The sequence below is a fragment of the Panthera pardus genome, unplaced genomic scaffold (genome assembly GCF_024362965.1).
Source record: "Panthera pardus isolate Hobbes unplaced genomic scaffold, ASM2436296v1 HiC_scaffold_12, whole genome shotgun sequence".
Taxonomy (NCBI): Eukaryota; Metazoa; Chordata; class Mammalia; order Carnivora; family Felidae; genus Panthera; species Panthera pardus.
Genome location: NW_026526677.1, coordinates 58121213 through 58143714, shown reverse-complemented (window position 1 = coordinate 58143714; position 22502 = coordinate 58121213). Strand labels below are relative to the sequence as shown.

The following is a 22502-nucleotide window of genomic DNA, read 5'->3' as shown; positions in this document are numbered from 1 at the left end:
ACTCGAAGTCCAGAATTCATAGGCTCACAAAAAATTTGGCACTGAAAAGACCAATTTCCAGTGTAAGGAATTTTATTCCCCGATAATATGCTACAATTAAAATGGCACAGGCCTGAGGTGCCTGGGTGGCTCAGCTGGCTGAGCACTGAACTCTAGCTCAGGTCATGATCTCCTGGTTTCTGGGTTCGGGCCCCACATACGGCTTTGTGCTGGCAGTGCGGAGCCTGCTTTGGATTCTGTGTCTTCCTCTCTCTCTGCCCCTCCCCCACCTGCATGCTCTCTCCTAAAAATAAACATTGAAAAAAAAATCTTTAAAAAAAATGGCAGAGGCCTTTTCAGAGGAGTGGAAGGTAGGGAACAATGGGACAGGGTTTGCACTTATTCTAACAACCACACAACCTAGGAAAAGTAGATTCTTCAGAATTGATCAATCTTTTTAAGATGAAAGTTTGAACCAGAAAAGGAGAGTCAAGAAAGGGAAAAGATACTTCTTTAGGAGAGTAGGTGCCACAGGAAGGGAGAAACTACAATTATAGGCTATCCAACTAACAAGAGGTTTCCAAGACTAAGCCCACAAGTCTCTGTAAACACAAAAAGTACCAGGATCAGAGCATCCTATTGGCCTGCAAGTGTGAAAGCCCCACAGAAGTTTGAGTCAACTGTGGAAGGGTAGAACAAGCTTAAACATGGCTGAAGAATTCAACCTATAACTAACTGAAAAGCTAAATTCTAATTCCCCTCTAGGTCACCATAAAAAGCACACGTTTTTATCTAACATGACTTACAAACGGGAAACATGAAGTGATTTGGAAGAGTCAAACCCCTCTGGAGAGATGGGACAAAATACCAAGAAGACTCCTGACACTCTCTTCAGAGTCTAATCATCAGTGGGGGCTTCCTTTCCACTGTTCAAATGTATAAAACAACCATTCTAGAAAAAAAAAGTTTCTCAATGTCTAACAACATTTTATGTTGGTATTATGGTTTCCGTATCGAAAGTGCCTTTAAATGTTACCTCACCTGAATTTTCACAACAATCCCGCATATAGGCAAAATGGATATTTTACCTCCATTCCATACATCAAGAAACTCCCTACCAGAGGTGACAGGACTTTTATCCAAGACCTCAAAGCTTATTTCTACAGGATGTGGTCCAAACAAGAACCCATGTTCTGTCTTTCGTTGTAGTGTTCTCTACTCTGCTACTCAGGGTGTGTGCCATATTTGGTGTGAGTCATGTGCACATTCAAGTTTGAAGCACACTGCTCTGTAAGAGATCACGGAGCCAGAAACTCTTCTTACCTATGCAGCCTTCCTCATCCACAAAGGTCTTAGACTTCAGCACCCGTTTTCGTTTTCTTTTTTCTCCATTTGAACTCTAAAAGATCACAGGAAGATCAGAGGTTACAACATTCAGTTGATCAATGACTATAGAGAAAAAGAACAAGAGCTTTTTAATCTACAATAATCACCCTCCAATATTCCATGATGATAAAAAGTTGAATGTGAAACTCTATCCATTTCCTTTTACGGACCAGTCCTACTATACAGACAAGTTACGTTCCTACATATAGAAGCTTGATGTTTAATGCTTGTAAGATAACTGTGATCATTCAGGCAACAAACTTTTGGTAAGCAGTGCACCATGGTTAAAAAGACCAATAGGACAAGGACCTTAGCGGATGAGAGAAGCGAGGAAGACAGACCACTGCAATCCACTGTGGTAAGGGCTTTAATGGAGGGCTGTGGCAGACATTATGGAAGCACACAGGAAAGCTAAATCAGATGAAAGGTCCGTGGCATGTACCCTTGCTGTAGATAACTTGCTATTTTAGCCTTGATGCTGCAACATTACCCTTGTCTAATTTAGTCTCACACAGATACTACTAATACCAATTTCCTTTTATGTTCAGTGGTCTTTCATCCCATTTTCTTGTCAGCTAATGAGGAAATTAGTGCAAAATTTAAATGACAGTCTTAATACAATGAATTAAAGGAAAACTAATAGTTGTAAAGGAAAAAAAACCTTGTTAGCACCTTTCTTCTCAACTCTTCATTATCTACACTAATAGACAAAATGCAGCTGAAGACCATTGAAAACTATATTCCCCCATTTATTGCCAGCTTTTCTCACCCTGCCCTTTTCCAGAAGAGTTTCTGAAGAACAACAAATGTGCATAAGTTGTTTGTTCACTCTATTTCCCAAACTTTGCTCTGATGCAGGCAAGACCTTACTTTGCAAAATTCCAACAGGAGTTGGGTAACACAGCAGCCCTGATGCTGGAGGTCATGAAAAACAAAACCACTCCCAGGCCTGACCTCTGCAACCTTCCTGAGATGTGCCCTATAGCTGAGCTCTCACCGCAGGTGAGGAGAGGGAATGTCCATCCTGTAGTACCTACAGAGAGTGGAATGAGAAAAGAACCATCTACTGGTGTCCCTGGACTATACAGCAGTGGCCGGTTCAGCATAGTTTCAGGTCCTTGGGAGGTCAGACACATGGAAAGGCAACCATCCCAGTAAAGTTTTACCTTGACAGGAGGCTCTGGTTCAGTCTTAGGCACTGGTTCAGGAGGTGGAGAAGCAGGAGGAGGTGGGGATGGTGACTCAGCTTCATAATCCCCAGGAGAGTCTGGTATGACTGAAATAATGAAACAAGCTTAGCTAAGAGAACTGTGGCACTATCTGGTACAACGCCTTCTCTGGTGACTTTTTAAACGTCTGTATCCAGGAAAGGACATTTTGCAAGCAGTAATTCATGACAACCAAGGACTTTGCAGTTATAGATCTTTAAAATATACATTTTACTAATTTTATACAAAGAAAACCAGAGAATTAAGAGTTATTAAAGCTGGAATAAACCTTAGAGATTATCTTAGCTAAACCTTTTATTTTGTAGGAAAGTCTAAAGTTGTTTTATAAATATCCACTGATCATCTAACATGTGTCATGTATTCCACTTACAATTGTTTCATTTATCCTCATAACAACCCTAAGAGACAAATATTATTCACACATTACAGTTGGGTAAAAAGAGGCTCAAAGAGGTTAATTAACTTGTCAAGGTCACAGGGCTTACAAATGAGGCAGGAGGTTTTAAACCCAAGTCAGTCTGATGCCACAGCCTTACCATTCCAACTATTCTGTGCTGCCTTACCATTCAGGGCCAGACATTTTCTTTTAAGATTAAACAAACAGATATAATTCTCAGATTATATCAAATGTTCCATGCCAGAGTCTTCATGACTATGATCCAAGGATTATCTGCAACCACCTGAGATGTTTATTAGACTGAAATATTCCAGCTGATGTTAAGAGCATAAACTTTGGAGGAAAAATCACCTTTGAAACAGTCACAATTATAGCTCTTACAACTAAGACTGGATTACTATTTTGTATGGGAATTATTTCTAGTGATTGCTCACTGATGAGGCTTGTTTTGTTGTAGTGAGAGTAACCGGAAAAAACACTTTTGGGAAAGCAATATTGCTCTGGAAGTGGTATCACCCGAGAAGAGAGCATCTCCAGAGGGATTCCATCATTCCCGAACAGTTCCAGAAATAGTGGTCTTGGTATAAGGCCCATGAGAGGGGGAAGTGAAAATCCTCAGCTAACCTACGGCTTAATCACCACAGAGAAACTGCTGGTAAAAAGACTGGGTAGTTGCTTAGCCTCACCTGCTCCCTGAATCTCCTGGCTGTATTCAAATTCTTAGCACAAGTCTTGGATCTGAAATTCTCCCAACTGATTAGGTCAGTGTTAAAAATTATGACAGTGGAGGGTTCAAGGCCAAATGACCTAAAGAGGTGAAGCAAAACAAGAGCCAGAACGAAACAATAAATTATACACTTCAAGTATGAAACGGGCCCCAAAACTTTATAAGCTCTGGGAAACAAGAGTCAGAAACATATGAGGAAAGTGGTCCAGCTAGTAACCCAGCTCTAGGAGAATAGAACATGATGGGAGCTCAAGTAAGCAAGAGAAAAGTTAAACCACAGAGCCAAGCTCCCATTTCTTTGAAGGTATAGCAATTAGGAAAGCTGTGTCACATGCGTTACAGGGGCAGGAGGAAAGTTTACACAGTGAGGAAGCCAAAGAAAAGGAATTTTGAGTCCTCACAATAAATTTAGGAGTTTTCATTCTATTTCCACTTCTGTAACCATGAAGACACTTAATCCTAGTGGCACCCTCTAAGACCCCTGTCACTGCACTGTATACAAGTGTTTATCTAGATCCTCCTCTGACTCTAACCTCCATGGAGGCAGAGACACGACAATTTCCCTGGCACTGAACAAACAGTAACGATACTTTTAATAAAGGAAAACAATCATTTTTGGAATTTGGGATGAGGGGCTTCTAGGTCAAGGAAGAATCAGCATATACCTCCCCCTCCCTTCCACATCCACCCAAAGAGACACATTACAGTGATGACTAAGGAATGAAATGCTGTAAACCTGCCTGCCACTCCTATCCCTGCCATAACAGGGAAGAGAGTAGAAGAGGGAGCCAAGAACTTGTAATGAATAAGAATTTTCAACAAATCCCCAGAAGATGGAAGGCAGATGGGAGAAAGGTGACAGGAGAAGCATCAATTACATTGAGTCCAATAGGAGAGCTTACAATCTATCACAAAACTTCTATTTTATCTGATTTTTCAAGTTGTGTATCACTTTAAATTTTTTTAAATAAAGCATTTTGGGGCACCTGGGTGGCTCAGTCGGGTAAGCATCTGACTCTTGACTTCGGCTCAGGTCATGACCTCACAGTTGTGAGATCGAGCCCCACGTCAAGCTCTGAGCTGGGCATGGAGCCTGCTTAAGATTCTCTCTCTCTCCCTCTGCCCCTCCCGTGCATGCACACTCTCTCTCTCTCTCAAAGAAGTTTTTAAAATTTTTTTTTTTTAACGTTTATTTATTTTTGAGAGAGAGAGAGAGAGAGAGAAGAGGAGACGGAGACACAGAATCCGAAGCAGGCTCCAGGCTCCGAGCTGCCAGCATAGAGCCTGACGTGGGGCTTGAACTCACAAACTGCGAGATCATGACCTGAGCCAAAGTCAGTCACTTAACCAACTGAGCCACCCGGACGCCCCACAAAGAAATTTTTTTTAAGAAAGGAAGGATGGAGGTGCGTGTCAGGGTGGCCCAGTCAGTTAAGCATCCAGTCCTTGTTTTCAGCTCAGCTTCAATCCACAAACTGTGGGACTGGACCCCACATGGGGCTCTGTGCTGACAGCACAGAGCCTGCTTGGGATTCTCTCTTTCCCTTTCTCTCTACCCTTCCCTTGCTTGTTCTGTCTCAAAATAAATAAACTTTTAAAAGAAAAAAAAGGGAAGGAAGGAAGGATACAGAAAACAACTAGAATTTTCTGGGCTTTACAAACATTAATCATTCATTCACATAATATCCCCCACAAAATCACTGTTACTATTATTTCTGTTTTATATAACTGAGGTTCAAAGAGACTAAAAAAAATTTGGCCACATTCATATGCTAGAATCCGTATGTGTCTGATTTTCCATCAAGGTAAATATATCCTCGACATACTTTTAGTGACATAAGCATAAGGAGGGTTTCATACATTGGTGTATTTTAAATATATTTATAATGAATTTACAGCTTTTCAGATGAAAGGTACTCAAGAAGTGCAATTTAACAATTACCCCAGGACAGCAGAATAAGAACTGTAGCAAAACTAGTTACTAGCAGAGTAACCACTGTTTACCAGAGTGCTATGGCAGAGATGGGTCATTTTGGAAATCACTCATAGCTTCCTAGGAAAATTTATAAACTACCTATCTTAACCTAAAAAGGGTGGGGGGGGGGTCATTTGCTTAACATTCTTCATAAGTAATTTGCAAAAACTGAAAATGTTAGCAAAAACTTAATCAGCTAAAACTATTTCTTCCTATCAATATATATTTTTAAATTCTATCTTAGAGACAGAGCACGAGTGGGGAAGAGGGAGAGAATCTTAAGTAGGCTCCACACTCAGCACAGGGCCCAACGTGGGGCTTGATCCCACTACCCTGGGATCATGACCTGAGCCAAAATCAAGAGCTGGGCATTCAACTGACTGAGCCACCCAGGCGCCCCTCTTCCTAGCAATGAAAACATTACTCTTAATGGGATTTCTATCTGGGTCTGGCTTTTTCTTGCTTTACAAAGAGAGTATGTAGAACTGCTAATGGTGCTTATGACTCTGCCAAGAAGAGAAATAAAGGAAAAGTCTTTTGGGTGGAGAGTTAAAGATATGAAGTTGAAGGGAATTTTCTGAGAGAAGAGACTGCTGTTAAATACTTATGGAACACGTCAATAGAAAAAGTGGGGTGAGTAAGAAGAAAACCTGCTATGTCAAGCAGTGTCCTGGCATTGCTGACGTATCTTATTTGATGTTCATAAAAAGTCTACACAGTGTGATAACATCCCCATTAGAGATGAGGAAACAAGGAATTGAAGAAGTTAAATAATCTGTCTCCAGTTGCACAATAAGTGGCAGAAGTAAGGTTTTTTATTTTTAAAAAGATTTTTTAATTTACATCCAAGTTAGCATATAGTGCAATAATGATTTCAGAAGTAGATTCCTTAATGCCCCTCACCCATTTAGCTCATCCCCCCACCCACAACCCCTCCAGCAACTCTCTGTTGGTTCTCTCTATTTAAGAGTCTCTTGTTTTGTCCCCCTCCCTATTTTTATATTCTTTTTGCTTCCCTTCCCTTATGTTCATCTGTTTTGTATCTTAAAGTCCTCATATGAGTGAAGTCATATATTTGTCTTTCTCTGACTAATTTCACTTAGCATAATACCTTCTAGCTCCATCTGCGTAGTTACAAATGGCAAGATTTCATTCTTTTTTATTGCTGAGTAATACTCCTTTGTACAGATATACCACATCTTCTTTATCCATTCATCCATCGATGGACACTTGGGCTCTTTCCATACTTTGGCTATTGTTGATACTGCTGCTATAAACATTGGGGTGCCATGTACCCAGTTAAGTGGCAGAAGTAAGATTTAAACCCAGGTCTGTTTTACTCCAAAGTCCCTGTCATTTCTTCCACTTTTGCTGCTCATTTGCTAATTTCCAGCTGAAGACAGCATATTGAATAAGCATATATTCAGTGTGACAGGAATAAAATGGTAATAGATTAGAGACTGTGTAAAGGTTTAAAATAAAGGCCCTCTAGCTTTGAGATGAAGAAGAAATTCAGGAATAAAATGGCAAAGGTTTGCAAATTTAGTCAGATGCTAAAAATTATTCTGCCAGATAAAAAATCTGAGAACCTCTCATTTATATTATCTATTATTATAGGTTGTTCACCTCTATCACATTTCTTCTCACTTCTTTCTAAACTAATAACCCCACTCATATTTCTAATCACCCACAGGTATTATTTTTGTGCACTAATGATCAGAACTCCAGAGAATATTTCAGAAATATGTAATGAGTGTTTAATCAACCACAGTAATTCCCTGACTTAGAGCTGACTCCTTCGCTGGAGTATCTAGTTTACCTTTTCAAAGTACATTAGGTTGATGGCTTGAAAGCCTTTTCCAGATTCTTCCCCAAATCCTTTTCCTGGTTGGAAATAGGGAAGACAATTTCAATAGCACAGTAATATTCCTGTTACTTCCTAATTACTTTCCCATGTATCTTCATGGAGTCGCTTCTATTTCCTTAATTCTTAACTTGATGGCTCTTGTTTCAGCCACACACTTGGGTATCTTCCTTTCAGGTGTCTTAGTCAAAGCATTTTGATAAATGACATGGAATGAGTATATAATGACAGCTCCTCTAGGATGCTCACAATGCCCTATCCCTACCTATTCCAAAGAGTCATGAAAAAAAAAAAACCACAGCTCTGGTGGGCACAATACCTCTACAGGATATCAGAGCTTATAAACTCCTACATGCAAGCATGACTGGTAGGATCTAAACCTATGGAAGAGTCAAAGATATACCTACATCATAGATTTAACTTCCTTGTACAATTTCTTAGGTCTGTTCATTTCTTTTGTATTACTGTCATCTGTATATATAAATGGCTTTCTCACTCATTTGTACATGTACAGTCACTGAGTTGCTTTCGGGGTGCCTCTGTTGTCATTTTCAATTCTTACAGAAATTTCTGGTAAGAGTAGAGCCTAACAAGTTTATTTTGTCCTTTACCAGCAGAACAGGTTCCTTTTCCTGCATTCATTATTCTTCTTTAATTTCTTTTAGCATCTGTTTGTTTGTTTTGTCATTCTACCTTCATCTGATGCTGAATTCCTTTGGAGTAGATTTGCCTGACCCCTCAAAATGTTTTATACCCATTATGGCATAAATTCATAGAGAATGGATTATAGAAACTCAAGCTTCTCACCACCGTTCTCAAAGCAGGGTAGAAGTCATCTGGCATAGCAGTTTGACCAAGGCATCTTTCTTGTTAGCCTCATCCTCTTTTTTTTTTTTTAATGTTTTATATTTATTTTTGAGACAGACAGAGCATGAGCAGGGGAGGGGCAGAGAGAGAGGGAGACACAGAATCGGAAACAGGCTCCAGGCTCTGAGCTGTCAGCCCAGAGCCTGACGCAGGGCTCAAATTCACGGACCTCGAGATCATGACCTAAGCTGAAGTCGGACGCTTAACCAACTGAGCCATCCAGGTGCCCCAGCCTCATCCTCTTTCTATATACCTTCATTTACACAATTTGGGAAGAGATCTTGGCTCTTCGAACACCTGATATTCCTTGAAAAGGCATATGAATTTTCCAGGTAAGAATCTTACCCTTATTCTGTTTATCTTACAATAGAGCCCACAGCATAAAACTAGAAGGGTCCATAGTATCATTCCCTTTCAACAATGATACTATAGATTCTCAAACTTAGCATGTTTTTATTTATGTGGCGTGGAACACCATATCACCAACACCCTTGATACCTACAATATTACCTGTTTTAAAAGATTCACATGAAGGTAGCCAAAGGAATATCTCCATTTCATTTTTTAAAAAGAAAAGCTCTTCAGGGCACCTAGGCAGCTCAGTCAGTTAAGCTTCTGACTTTGGCTCAGTCGTGATCTCATGGTTCATGGGTTTGAGCCCTGTGTCAGGCTCTCTGCTGTCAGTGTGGAGCCTGCTTCAGATCCTCTGTCCTCTCTCTTTCTGCCTCTCCCCGCTCACACTCTCTCTCTCTCTCAAAAATAACATTAAAAAATTAAAAAAATTAAAAAAATTAAAAAGTAAAAAATAAATTAGAAAAAGAAAAGCTCTTTGATAATATACATAATAATAATCCTTATTCTCTTTCCTTTTATGTTAGTTACTTTGCTAAATTACCAAAAAACAATGGTTCTGATCAAAAAGCGAAAGCAGACTCTAATGGTGCTATTGTTTATCTCTCAATACTAGAATTACTATTGTCATTGTGACCTGTAATAAATTACTTTTTAACTCCGTGAGCGTCAAAGTAAGAATTGACCCCTGCTATCAACTAAATATTTGTGTTCCCCCAAAATTCATATTTGAAGCTCTAACCCCTAACGTGATGGTATCTGGAGGTGGGGTCTTTGGGAGGTAATTAATGGAATCAGATTACCACCCTTATAAAAGATACAAGAGAAACACTTTCTCTCTCTGCCATGTGAAAATATGGCAAGGAGATATCCTACAAACTAGGAAGAGAGCTGAGAGCTCTCACCAGGAACTACAATCAGGCAGTGCCTTGATTTTGGAATTCTCACCCTTTAGAACTGTGAACAGGACAAATTTGTCCTGCTTAAGCCATCCAGTCTATGGTACTTTTGCTATAACCCAAGTAACGGAGACAATGACACTAGCCAAAAATTAATAGCAACCTTTCATAGCCCACCTTCATCTTCACTGCTATCAGACTCAGGAAGTTTGATTCTTCTCCTCTTTTTCTTCATACTTTCAGTTTCTTTTGTCTCATCATCAGATAACTCCATTCGCTTCCCCCTGTTGCCATCCAGGAATAATTTAATCATGTTACACAAAATAAAAATATAAGTATGCATATGCTACTATGGGTCTTGCTTCATAACTCCTGGTCTTAATTCCAGAGGATAGAAGAGTCAAAGTAGACCAATAAGGATTCTTTTTAAGGATACTCTGCTGACCACAACTAAGTCATTTCGTGGGGTGACCAGAATGAAACATTTTTCTAGCTCTCTATATAGCTCACTGGAAACTACTTACCAGCTCATCAATTATCATTACAAATTCCTTCTTACTTTTCCTACTGACCTTTCAATCATTCAACAAGCTTTAAATAAGCAGCTACTACATACACAGGCTTTTTACTAAACACCGAGGATGCAAAGATGAAGAAAATACTGTTATCAAGAAGCTCTGGTGGGAGAAATAGATATAAACACCACCAAATGTAAGACAATGTGATAAATACTACTGGACAAATAAAATGTTATGGGACAAGACTCTTGTACGAAAACTAAAAACTAAGTGGAAATTCATCAGGTAAAAAAAGGGAGACAAATACTTTAAAGAGAAGAAAAAAAATGTGCAAAGGCATAGACATAAGATCTTAAGGTGATTCTAATGACATAATAAAAAAAACCTAGACTCCATCTTAACGTAGTTAGCTCCTCTGGATACTCTATCACACTATTCAGATATGTATAAAATGTGGTTTTTATCTTCAAGTAACTTATTCCTTATGTAACTTTATAACTTATTTTTCTACCTCAAGCTAGTAAAAGACAAACCCCAAATAGGTAAAAACAAACAAACAAACAAACAAAAAACAACAAAAAAAGATAAAGAGCAGAAATTAATGAAATAAAACAGAAAAAAACTAACAAGGTTAAAAATTGTTATTTTGGGGCAAAACATTAATGAAATTGATAAACCCTTCTACAAGACTGATTAAAAAAAGACAAAACAGGGGTGCCTGGGTGGCTCAATCAGTTAAGTGTCCAACTCCGACTCAGGTCACAATCTCGCGATTCCGTGCTGACCACTCGGAGGCTGGAGCCTGCTTTGGATTCTGTGTCTCCCTCTCTCTCTCAAAAATAAACATTAAAAAGAAAATTTAAAAAAATAAGACAAAACAACATATTACCAACACGAGGAATAAAAGAATAATCTGTAATGATAAGTACAGATTTTACAGATCCTCAAAGAATAAGGCTATAGTAGGAGCTTTATGCCAATGAACTCAACAACTTAGATGAAATAAATTCCTTTAAAAACACAACCAAAACTGACCCAACAAGAACAAGAAAATTTGGATGACTCTATTTAAAGAAATCAAATTAATAAAATAAACTTCCCCACAAAGAAAACTTTGGGCTCAGGTTCACTGAATTTTATCAAACTTTTAAGAAAAAAAATAATACATATCTTGCACAAACTCAGAAAACACAGTTTTCTACTAATTCTATGAAGTTACGTAACTTTGGTACTGAAATATAAAGACATTATCAGAAAAGTAAATAACTGGTCTATCAGCCTCACAGATGCAGTGGCAAAATATCCTTACAATATTAGCAAATAAAATCCAACAACTTATAGAAAGGATAATGTATCATGACAAAAAATTAGGTTTATCCCAAGAATGCAAGGTTGGTTTAACACTTAAAAGCCGATCAAGGTAATTCACCACACTAACAGAAATCCCAAAAGATCATCTCAATAAATGCAGAAAAAGCATCAGTCAAGATTCAGCACCCATCCATAAAAAAACAGAAAAGGACAGCCTCCATCTGGTAAAGGGCATCTACTTAAAACATACAGTTAACATCACACTCGGTAATGAAATACTGAACGCATTCCTGACTATAACTGTCAACAATGAGTGTTATGCCCATGGGCTGGGGACATTTTAACATACCAATCTCACATATTCCTAGGAGGTAAGGCCCACTGGACAGAGCCTTGACCCTCTGAAACTTGAGCATTTTGTTGATGTTTTCTACTAGAGTAGCCCCAGCCTTGCTACAAAAGTCAAGTATTTCTGGGCCTATCAGTGCTGACAGTGTCTTTAGAATTTCTTTCAACAGACTAATTCCTACCAACTATGAGGTAGTGTCTCAAATTCCTGGATCCATTTTTAACAGCTTGTGTGCTTTTTATTTTCTTTTCTAATTACATTTTACCACTTGAAAAATAAACTCATTGATATAAAAAGAAAACAAAGAACTTTTTCTCTTAAATTTGACTGGAAATAGTAACCCCTCACTTGGCAATCTAAAGTGAAAAACAGACACAGACACAATCAGGCACACTTATGCCATGTCCACAAATTTAAAATGAAGTAATAAAGAAAAAAAAGGATAATCGATTTAGTTCAATGGGGCCCAAAAAACTGGATTTGGGCTCTAAACCATCTACACTGGCTGTTCCACAGTTCTACTTCCCTAGATAAGCTACTGAGCTTCTCTCTTCATTTTGGTTATACAGCTGTATCCCTACGGCATTAAGTAGGATTTAGTACTCAACTGAAAACTGCCCACTGTCAATAAGCCCAAACAGACCTTCTCACCCCCAGCAGAGACACTCTTCCCTCACAGGCAACAAAATTTTCCTACCTTTTTTTTTCCTTCTGCTGCATCTTAACAGGCTCTGCTTTTTTGCCGGGTTTCTTCAGGCCTGTAGGGGCTGCCAGCTTTGGTTCAGTGACAGACACTGGAGGTTGCTCCACTATTTTCTCTTCTTTCACTGCTTGTTCTGAATCCAAATTGACTTTAAGTTTATCTACAAATATAGTATAATAGATGATATATAACCTCATCGTGCAATGTCAATCTATTATTCCTCTGATAGTCGACTAAGTGCCAGGTAATTGGTTAGGAGCAGGGGGCTAAAGGGATAAAAAAAACAGTCCCTGTCCTAACAGAACTCATGGTCTAGTCAGAGAACATTTCTCCTTTCCAACTACCACTCTAGCAGTAACTGTTTTCATTTCTGCCTCTTGCTAATCCTTCATTATATCACAACTCCCAGGCCAAATAATAGTAAAAGCAGGGCTTAGAAAAAGCAAATACAACTATATGAGGTATCATCATTCTCATTTATATATCACTTATTAGATGAGAAAATTAAGAGTCTGAGAGATAAAAGACGTTTCCCGAGTATACAGTTTACAAATAGTGACAACAGAAATTCGTACCAAAATCTTACTTCCTATTCCATTCTATCTTCTTAAACCTGGATACTCTTATCATCTCAGTATTATCTTAATTATATAATTAAAAGACTACTTTGGAATGAGAAAAGTTTGATGCAAACTTTTTCACTCAGGATAAGTTACCTAAAAGTCAATCTTCTCTGTAAAAACTGAATATTTATGAGATTACTGTAAGGATTAAAAGGGATTAGTATGTGAGGTTGTATGGCTTACCCAAGGTAACACTGACAGAAAAGGTTGAGAGACAGGATTTGAACCTAGGTCAGTTTAACTCCTCAAAATCCCTACCTCTTTCCCTACACCAAGCTGCAACTACTATGCCATGCAGAGGATTAAAAAATGCAAGCAGGATGGGCCTAGCCATCTGAGAAATCATAGAAGAATAGCCTTCGTGCTATATTCAGTGACAGTTTTTTTCAAGAAAAGTCATAAAATACTCTTAGCTGTGAACAGCATGAGGCTCTTCAATAAGTAGCTTTGGTTATATGTAAAATGGCTAAAACCAGCTACAGGGTAGGAAAAAGACCAATTGATAGCTTAGCCTTGGCCATTACACACGGCTTAGTATAATTTATAAACAAAGTATATTCTTTGAAAGAATAGATGATGGATAAAAGTATAACATGCAGCTTGTTTATACTTTATTTTTTGAAGACTTGACTGAGAAATCTGGTGGAATCCACCAGAGAATGGAGGCATTTTCTCTTGCCTTTTCAAAACTGTTGTTCTCAAGTATCAGTACTTCTCAAGTTTTTCCACCAAATAGTACAGAAGAGTAAACATGTATCTCTAGGGGGTCCAGAGTCAGTAACTGATTCCCAAAAAACCAGTTCTCTGAAGCTGCATGTATATCCTTAAAGTTTATGCAAAATTTGCATTGTTACAGAATTTATATCATATTGACAGCAACTGTTTTAAAATTATATAATAGGGGCGCCTGGGTAGTTCACTTGGTTAAGTGTCCAACTCTTGATTTTGACCAGGTCATGATCTCACAGTCATGAGATCTATCCATCGATCGAGCCCCACGTCAGGCTATGCACTGGGTGGGAAGTCTGCTTGAGATGCTCTCTCTCTCTCTCCCTTTCCCTCTGCCCCTCCCCCACTCTCTCAACAAAGTAGAATAAAATAAAATAAAATAAAATAAAATAAAATAAAATAAAATAAAATAAAATAAAATAAAATAAGTAAAATAAATAAAATAATTAGGAGGAAAAACCTCCAAGTACTTCCTACCTCACTCTTGGGGTAAGGAAAGCAAGGCTATTGCATACAGTCTACCAATTTCAGGAAACTGATCTTAATTAAAATACCAGTGACCAAAGAGATTCAGCATCCAGAGTTTTCACTCTGTCGTGGTTTCACAGTATTTGGGGAACTCCAAATTATTTACATATGCAGCTACAAATGGCCAATTAGCTGGTAAAGAGGCAGCTCATTGCAACACTTTCAGACTACTGTTAAGGAAAATTTAACTACATTTTCTTTTTTTCTGAATGATCAAATCATTTGTATCACTGACTAATTAAAAGCATCTCCTTTTTATACTCAAAATATGAAACACCTTTAGAAGCAAGATACAGATGATGACTTTTTAATTTTGTCACCAATGCTGTAATTTTTTTCACATATGGAGCATTACGGTTCTTGTTAATGAGATAATTCATATGCCAGAAAATTTATCCTTTTAAAGTATAAAATTCAGTGCTTTGTAATTGTGCAAATATCAACACTATCCAATTTTAGAACATTTCCATCACCCCAAAATAAACCCTGTATCCATGAGCAGTCACTCCCCAATCCCAACCTAGCCTGTAACACTAGTCTACTAATCTACATTGTCTCTAGATTTGCCTATTCTAGACATTTTGTATAAATAAATTTATATAACAGGTGGCCTTTTCTGTCCAGCTTTTTTCATTTCACATATTTCAAGATTCATCCATGTTATAGTTCAAGGACTCATTCCTTTTTTGGCTCAATAATATCCTATTGTGTGGTTATATCACATTGTGTTTATCCATTCATCAGACAATGGACCCTTGGGTTGTTTCACCTTTTTGGCTATTATGAATAATGTTGCTATGAACATTTGTGTACAATTTTTTATGTGGACATACAGTTTTAATTCACTCGAGTAGATATGTAGGAGTGGAAGCACTGGATAATTACTTAACTTTTTGAAATACTACTATACTGTTTTTCAGAGCAACCACATTATTTTATATTCCCCACAGCAGTATATGAGGGCTTGACTTCTCCACATCCTTGCCAACACTTGTTATTGCCCAGCATTAAATTTTAAATGTTTCAAGTCTCCTCAACTCTTTTCATCCAACTCTCTTCACTTTTATCACAATGATCTTGTCATGTCTCAAATACAATAAAAATATTTATCATTTTACTTTTTTCTTTAATGTTTATTTTTGAGAGAGAGAAAGAGAGAGGGGGACAGGAGATCTGAAGCAGGCTCAGCACTGATAGCACAGAGCCCCTCGTGGAGCTTGAACCCATAAACCATGAGATCATGACCTGAGCCAAGTCAGACACTTAACCCACTAAACCATTCATCCAATAAAACATTCATCATTTTACTCTAAACATTCATCCTTGAAAAAAATGTTAGATAAATCAACTTTAGAAGCCATTCTTTTTAGTAGGTAAGTATTTAATTCTTTTATTTTATCCAGTTTCCCTACTCCTTCTATCACTGTCTGCCTAGCAATTAAAATAATTAACTGTTTTATTCTTTATTGATTTGTCTGTCTCTCACAGTAGAATATAAGGACCATGAAGGCTGAGACCTTGCTTGTCTACATTTCCTCCACTGTATCACCATGTATAATAGCTGCAAGTACACAGTACTTGCTCAATAAATATTTCTGAAATAAACACATGAATAAATAAGTATATACTTCTGTATAGCTTGATTTTTTTTTTACAACTAGCGAATATTCACAGCTTATATATTTTAGAAATAATAAAATTTTTTAAATTCACTGGTTACAAATGCATAAGAAAACAAAACAAAAATAAAAACGTGGACCTAAAAGTCACCAAGGAACCACACACACTCTGATTGGGTTCAGTGGACCAGTACCAGCCATGCAGGCCAGTGACATTAGCACTATCTATTTTCACCGAAGTAGGGAGCCCTCCTTGTGCATTCTGCCTGCAACAATACAACACGCTTCCCAATAACCTGAAGTATCAAATTTTCTACATACTTTCAAAAGACAAAAACCTTCTCTGATGGATTTTATGGCAAATAAACACTATCTACCCCAACGCCTCCTCCAACCACTAATCCGACCATCACAGGAAAGCAGAATTCTGACTAATTTTTCTTGCACAAGCATGTAACAAAACACCTTCCCACAAGATCTTTGTAAAACTGATGCTCCAAGAAAGTGTGCCATAATTGTCCTGTGGCTCCTGAATGCTTTCTGGTATTATGCCACATAACCCTTAGGGGAGGTGTACTTGGTATGAGAAGTATGAAAATACGTGACTACTGGTTCTTTCCATATGAAAGAATTCTAATTAAAACAAAATTTTTAAGGGCATCTGGATGGCTCAGTCTGTTAAGCTTCTGACTTTGGCTCAGGTCATGATCTTGTTCATGAGTTTGAGTCTCACATCAGGCTCTGTGCTGACGGCTTGGAGCCTGGAGCCTGCTGCTGGTTTTCTCTCTCTCGCAAAAATAAAAATATTAAAAAAAATTTTTTAAATAAAGGAAATTTTGCTTTCTCAAAAAGTATTATTTTTAAATGGCTACAATCACCTGTGCCCTTCTAATTCATACTGAGGTCTAGTTCATTAACATGCATAATCTGTAAAAAATAACTATAGAATGTCAAAAAGATTTGTTTTTGCAACCCCTTGGGAGACAGAGGTAATAATTAATAATGGTCACACCAGGCAAACTGACCCCAGCATCTAGGATATTAACCTCAACACTATGCTGTTTAACCAAGCAACCTCCCTTCTATTTTATCACCCATTTTCAAGAGCCCTATGAAACAAAAAATTGTCTTTTCAAGGCAGGAAGTAAAAACAGGAATAGTAAACTACCCCCCCCAAGGTAAACTGAACTCAGCTCACCCATTAAAATCCACTGTTCCAGTTGGGTTACTTCCATTCAATATATTGGTCAGTAGACTGCAAATTTATGTTAGGATGCAGCAAGTCTACATGGTACACCAGATGGGTAAAAACTGGGTAAGGTGGCTTTCCCCTCAAATATGTTATTATATTACCATTCATGTATTAATCAAAGGAAGGTAAAAACATGCTTACTCATAGCAGCTTTTCCAAAAAAATTGTTCATCACATTCCCTTTCCCTGGTGCCTTGTTGCCTGCAGAAGATACCTAGAAGCAGAAAACACATATGATTTTTTTTTAGCGTCTAGGCTGTTCTTCAAGTCGGAGTCTCAAACAATCTCTTCAATTGCAGGGCACATTGTCACAATGGCACAGTCCCTATATAATCATGCCAAAATGTGTCAGCGTGAGATTTAAGAACCAATCCACACCAGAGTATCTGATGTTAATCTCCAAAGCTTAGTTACTCATAGTTCTTACAGAATTATTACCCATGAATGTGTCTAAACTTTGAGTATATTGAAAAACTGCTTAGTTTGATAGAATTAAAACAGATCAGAGGCAGTATGATACAACAAGGGAACCTCCAAAATGTTACATTTGTTATTATCAGAAGTGGATTTGAATTCTGGTTGTGCCATGTAATAGCAATCTGATATCCAGGCAATTAGCCCTTAGTTTCACCACCTACAAAATGGAGATCTCTTCCTCACAGAATAGTTAGGAGGATTTAAGCAAAGATCCAAACTACTGGCACACAGTAGTTCTATAAATGTTAGGGGTTTTCCCTCCACTCCCCTCTCCTTTTCCAAAGCAGAGGCCAAAAATCACAATGATGGTAATAACAATAATAATGATAATTATGGGGTGCCTGGGTGGCTCAGTTGGTTAAGCGTCTGACTTTAGCTCAGGTCACGATCTCCTGGTTCGTGACTTCGAGCCCCGCATCAGGGTCTCTGCTGAGCCCACTTCTGATCCTCTGTCCCCCTCTCTCTGCCCCTCCCTGACTCATTTTCTCTCTCAAAAATAACTAAACCTTAAAAAATAACAATAATTATGCTTTTCTGGAGTATTTTTTAATAGTTTTTAATGAGACTTTTCTTAAGTCAATGCACTTAAGTTAGTTCAGATGTATGAACAATAAATAAGGGAAGCAGATGAGGAAAAAAACAAGAAAAATTCATAAAACAGAATGAGAATGTTAAATACACTAGGAAGAAAGGCATACATGGCAAAGCTCAGAATATAAGATGTTCCCAAAATGACATATTGCTAATATACAATTCCTGGCACTTTATGGTTTTCAAGTGTTCTCACATGCATGATTTCAATTGGCTTGCAAAACAATCTTGTGATGTGCACAGGACCATTTTACAGAAGAATCCAAAGCTTGGTGAGAAGCATTTTCAAAAGAAAAAGGACAATTTCAGACGAGAATATCAAGAATTAAAGGATTCAGACCACAATGGAAAAACTAGACTATATTATTATATATTGGAACCTTATGTGATTAAACTACAATGCTCTTCTAGTTACCCATTCTGAGCTATAAAGACATCTTTAAACTTATGTTTGTTACCTCTTTAGCCTCTGTTTTGGTTTCCTTGTTGGCTTCTTGGGTTTTAGAAGCAGCTTTAGAGGCAAACATTCCCATTATTCCCTTGGGCTGTTGTAAAATCTGTTTGGAGGTAGGTGGACTATGACCATTGGTTGTCAACTCATTATTGGCTTGTGTCTCACTTGATACTTGAAGATCTGACTGCTCAAACTTTTCGGAAGATGAGGATTCAGCAGGAGCTCTGGGAACTGCAGCTGCACATTGTATGGCACTAAACCTGAAGTTGGAAATGTTACATTAATTTCAAAGTCTTGCTTCTTCCACACAATACTTTCTACCTCTAACACTATTAAATTAGAAAAGTTTAGAACTAAAATGGATTTTAGAAATTATTTTGTGCAGGGGTGGCTGGGTGGCTGGGTGGCTCGGTCGGTTAAGCGTCTGACTCTTGATTTCAGCTCAGGTCATGATCTCACTGTTCGTGAGTTTGAGCCTGGCCACGGGCTCTGTGCTGGCAGTGTGGAGCCTGCCTGGGATTCTGTCTCCTGTCTCCCTCTCTCTCTGTCCTTCCCTTGCTTGCTCTCTCTCAAAAATAAATAAAAACTCTAATTTAGATAGAGAAAAAAGTATTGGAGAGATGTTGAGAGACTTGTCCTAGATTATACATCTAGTCAGTAACAGAACCAGGACTGGAATCTGAGGTCTTCTACCATACCATATTGAACATCTTACTTTTTTGAAGAAAGCACCCCAATTCAAAACAGTAAGAATATACCAAAAAATAACAAAAGATTAGTAATGTCAACATCCTTGGGAAATCAAATGGTTATCTCGTGTTTAAAGACCTTCACCTTACAGAGCTACGTATGCAATAAATATTGACTGAACCAAAATTACGAGCTTTAAATATTAATAAAATTCCTGGCAACTCTCCTGGCCAGAGTGGGTCATGCTTTAAAATAAGGAAGAAGCTGGGAACAGAGCCACTGGCTCCTATGACCTGTGGTCCTTTATTGTCATTTGTTAAAAATTTCTAATAACACCCACTAACAGCACCAGACAAGTATGCCCAAAGCCAAGTGAAGAAATGTGGAACAGTACGCATGGCATATTAAAGGGAGCATTCATCTCTTCTATAATCATCGTAGATGTGCCTTGTTCACACAAATCCCAGTTGTGCTTAAAGCAAAGTTCCTCAACTTTTCTGACAAAGAAAAACATTTTATTTCCCCCAGTCTTTAGCTTACTGGGAGTAGGTGAGAGCTCCTTGGAGGTAGGGAAGGGTACTATTCATCTTTTGTATTTTAGGTACCCAGTACAAGGCCTGGCACATAGAAATACGTGTGAAAGAATGAGAGAACTGAAGTCCCTAGAAGTGAGGCTTCTGGTTTCTCTCCCTTCTTTAATGTATCACCTCCACTTGAGGTGGGAAAAGTTAAGAAAGAAACTATGTGGTAATAGTAATCATTCGAGAGATCAACCAGGCACAACTTCTAGATTAACTGGCCTAAGAAAAAAGTCCCTGATACATCATTTAATTTCAGAAGTAACCTTAGACTGAGCAGCCCTAAAGCTGAGTCTATAGCTCCAAAATCTTCCCCTGATTTATTAGAGTCCACTTCAGAAAACCCCACACTAACACAAATATTTTGTGCATCAGAATTAAGAACAGACGGAAATCATTTCCTTGTACCCACTAGTCTTCCTCTCTGGCCTTGCAGTGCTTCCATGTACACAGAAAAAAGCAATGGTTTATTTCATTGTCAACATCTGAAGTTGGCCCTGAAACAACTCTTTCTCCATTTGGTCTACATTCCACACCTTAGGGTCAGGACCAGAACTGGCAATAAGGAAGAGACCAAGTTAGGCTGGGAACATGTCCGAAGAGAGAAGAATCTGCTCAGTCCTAAAATTTCAACTTTCTTCCTGTCACAGCACTTCTTAAAACACACGAAACAATGAGTCAGATTTCAGTTGGCCCATAATTCTCAAGGGCAATTACAAACTTCTTTATTGGAGATAAATTCTTCACATTTCTACCCATTATACTTTAAGTATTTAAGTAAGGTTTCATTAAAGTGCTTCCTATTACCACATTTCTACTTTGCCATGTTTACTTTAGTGGTCCCTGAGTAAATATCATTTTGAACTTCTGAGTCCCCTTTACTCCTGTTTGTCTACTCAGATACAATAGAAGAACTGATTTTTAGAGCTTGACATGCCACAACTAGATTTTAATACAGATTATTTTTGAAATCTAATAGTACAATTTACATAAACCTATCAGGATATTCATCTTTTCTTGCAGTCCTTCCCTAAGAAACACCACTTATCAGGGTGCCTGGGTGGCTCAGTTGGTTAAGCATCCAACTTCGGATCATGACTCAGGTCATGATCTCACAATTTGTGGCTTCAGGCCCTGCATCAGGCTCTGTGCTGACAGCTCAGAGCCTGGAGCCTGCTTCGGATTCTGTGTCTCCCTCTCTCTCTGCCCCTCCCCCACTCATGCTCTGTCTCTCTTTCAAAAATAAACACTAAAAAAATTTTAAAAACCCCACCACTTATTACTCTAGCTATAGAATTATATTTATTTATTTAATAAATATTTGTGTGCCTATTAAGGTTTGAGCAGTAGAGTAAAAGAACTAATGTCTATCATCAATTCACTCAACAGTTACTTACTAAATGCTTACCATTTGCCAGGCACCATTTTTTGGTCACAAAATAGACACAATCCCTGTTCTCATGGAACTTACAGAAACTATGTTTGGCAAGTCTCTATTTCTCCTCAAGGACCTGGCTGTATCAGTTACCCCATCTCCCCCAGTAGCTTCAATCATTTCTTCTCTTATGGCTCTTTCTGAATAGTACAAATTCAGGGCATTCTCAACAATGTATATATTCTCTCTCAGTCTCAAATCCTCTTTAGCTACCTCTCTCTTTCTCCATTTTACAGTCCAATTTCCTGAAAAGACTTGTCCATTTTTGCTGTCCCACTTTATCATGCTCCCATTTACTCAGTTCACCAGATTCTGGCCACTCCATGGAAAAGCCTCTCACCAAGGCCATCACTAAATCCAATGGACACTTTTCAGTTCCTATTCTACTTTGCTTCTCAGTAAGATATGATATTGCCAATCAGTCCCTACCTCTTAAAACTCTTTCCTTGCTTTTAGAGCCCCCTATATTCTCGTGATTTTCCTCTCATCTCTGGTTGCTCCCATTTAGGCTCCTCTTCTCTTGCCCATCCCTTGAAAAGTGGCTATCTTTAAATAGCGCTTACTACGTACCAAACACTATTCTAAGTGTTTTATATATATTCATTCATTCACTCCTCAATAACCTGTTGAGCTTTGTACCATTGTTAGCTTCATTTTACTGATGAGGAGACGGAGGCACAGAGAGGTTCAATAATTTGCTTAAGGTTATACAGCTAGTAACCATGGCCTCGAGTTTTACTTTCTGCCCTCCTTCATTCTACGCATTCTCTGTGAATGACTGTATCTACTGCTGTGTCCCAATTAATTACCTATTTTCTCTGATTCCAAAATCTCTATCTTCATGCCAGATTTCTCTCCTTAGCTCTAGACTCATCTATCTATTGCATGGACATCTTCACTTGGACTCCCCACAGGCTTCTCAAACTCAACATGTCCAAACCCAATTCACCATTTTCCTTCTCCCCACAAGC

At 38.2% G+C, this 22502-nt stretch overlaps 1 protein-coding gene across 3 annotated transcripts in view; it reads right to left on the bottom strand.

Moving 5' to 3' along the window:
* The window catches only part of POLD3 (DNA polymerase delta 3, accessory subunit), a 51612-nt gene that overhangs the window by 5625 nt on the left and 23485 nt on the right, over positions 1–22502 (bottom strand). The window contains exons 6-11 of one of the 3 annotated variants that reach the window (XM_019449807.2): positions 18833–19088; positions 17448–17520; positions 12550–12715; positions 9852–9958; positions 2532–2641; positions 1303–1378 (exon numbers count right to left, since the gene is read on the bottom strand). In XM_019449807.2, coding sequence (XP_019305352.2) covers positions 1303–1378; positions 2532–2641; positions 9852–9958; positions 12550–12715; positions 17448–17520; positions 18833–19088 — 788 coding nt within the window. Of the gene's footprint in view, positions 1–1302; positions 1379–2115; positions 2642–9851; positions 9959–12549; positions 12716–17447; positions 17521–18832; positions 19089–22502 lie in introns of those variants that run through there. The other 2 variants (XM_019449808.2, XM_053900086.1) reach the window with 2 other exon arrangements.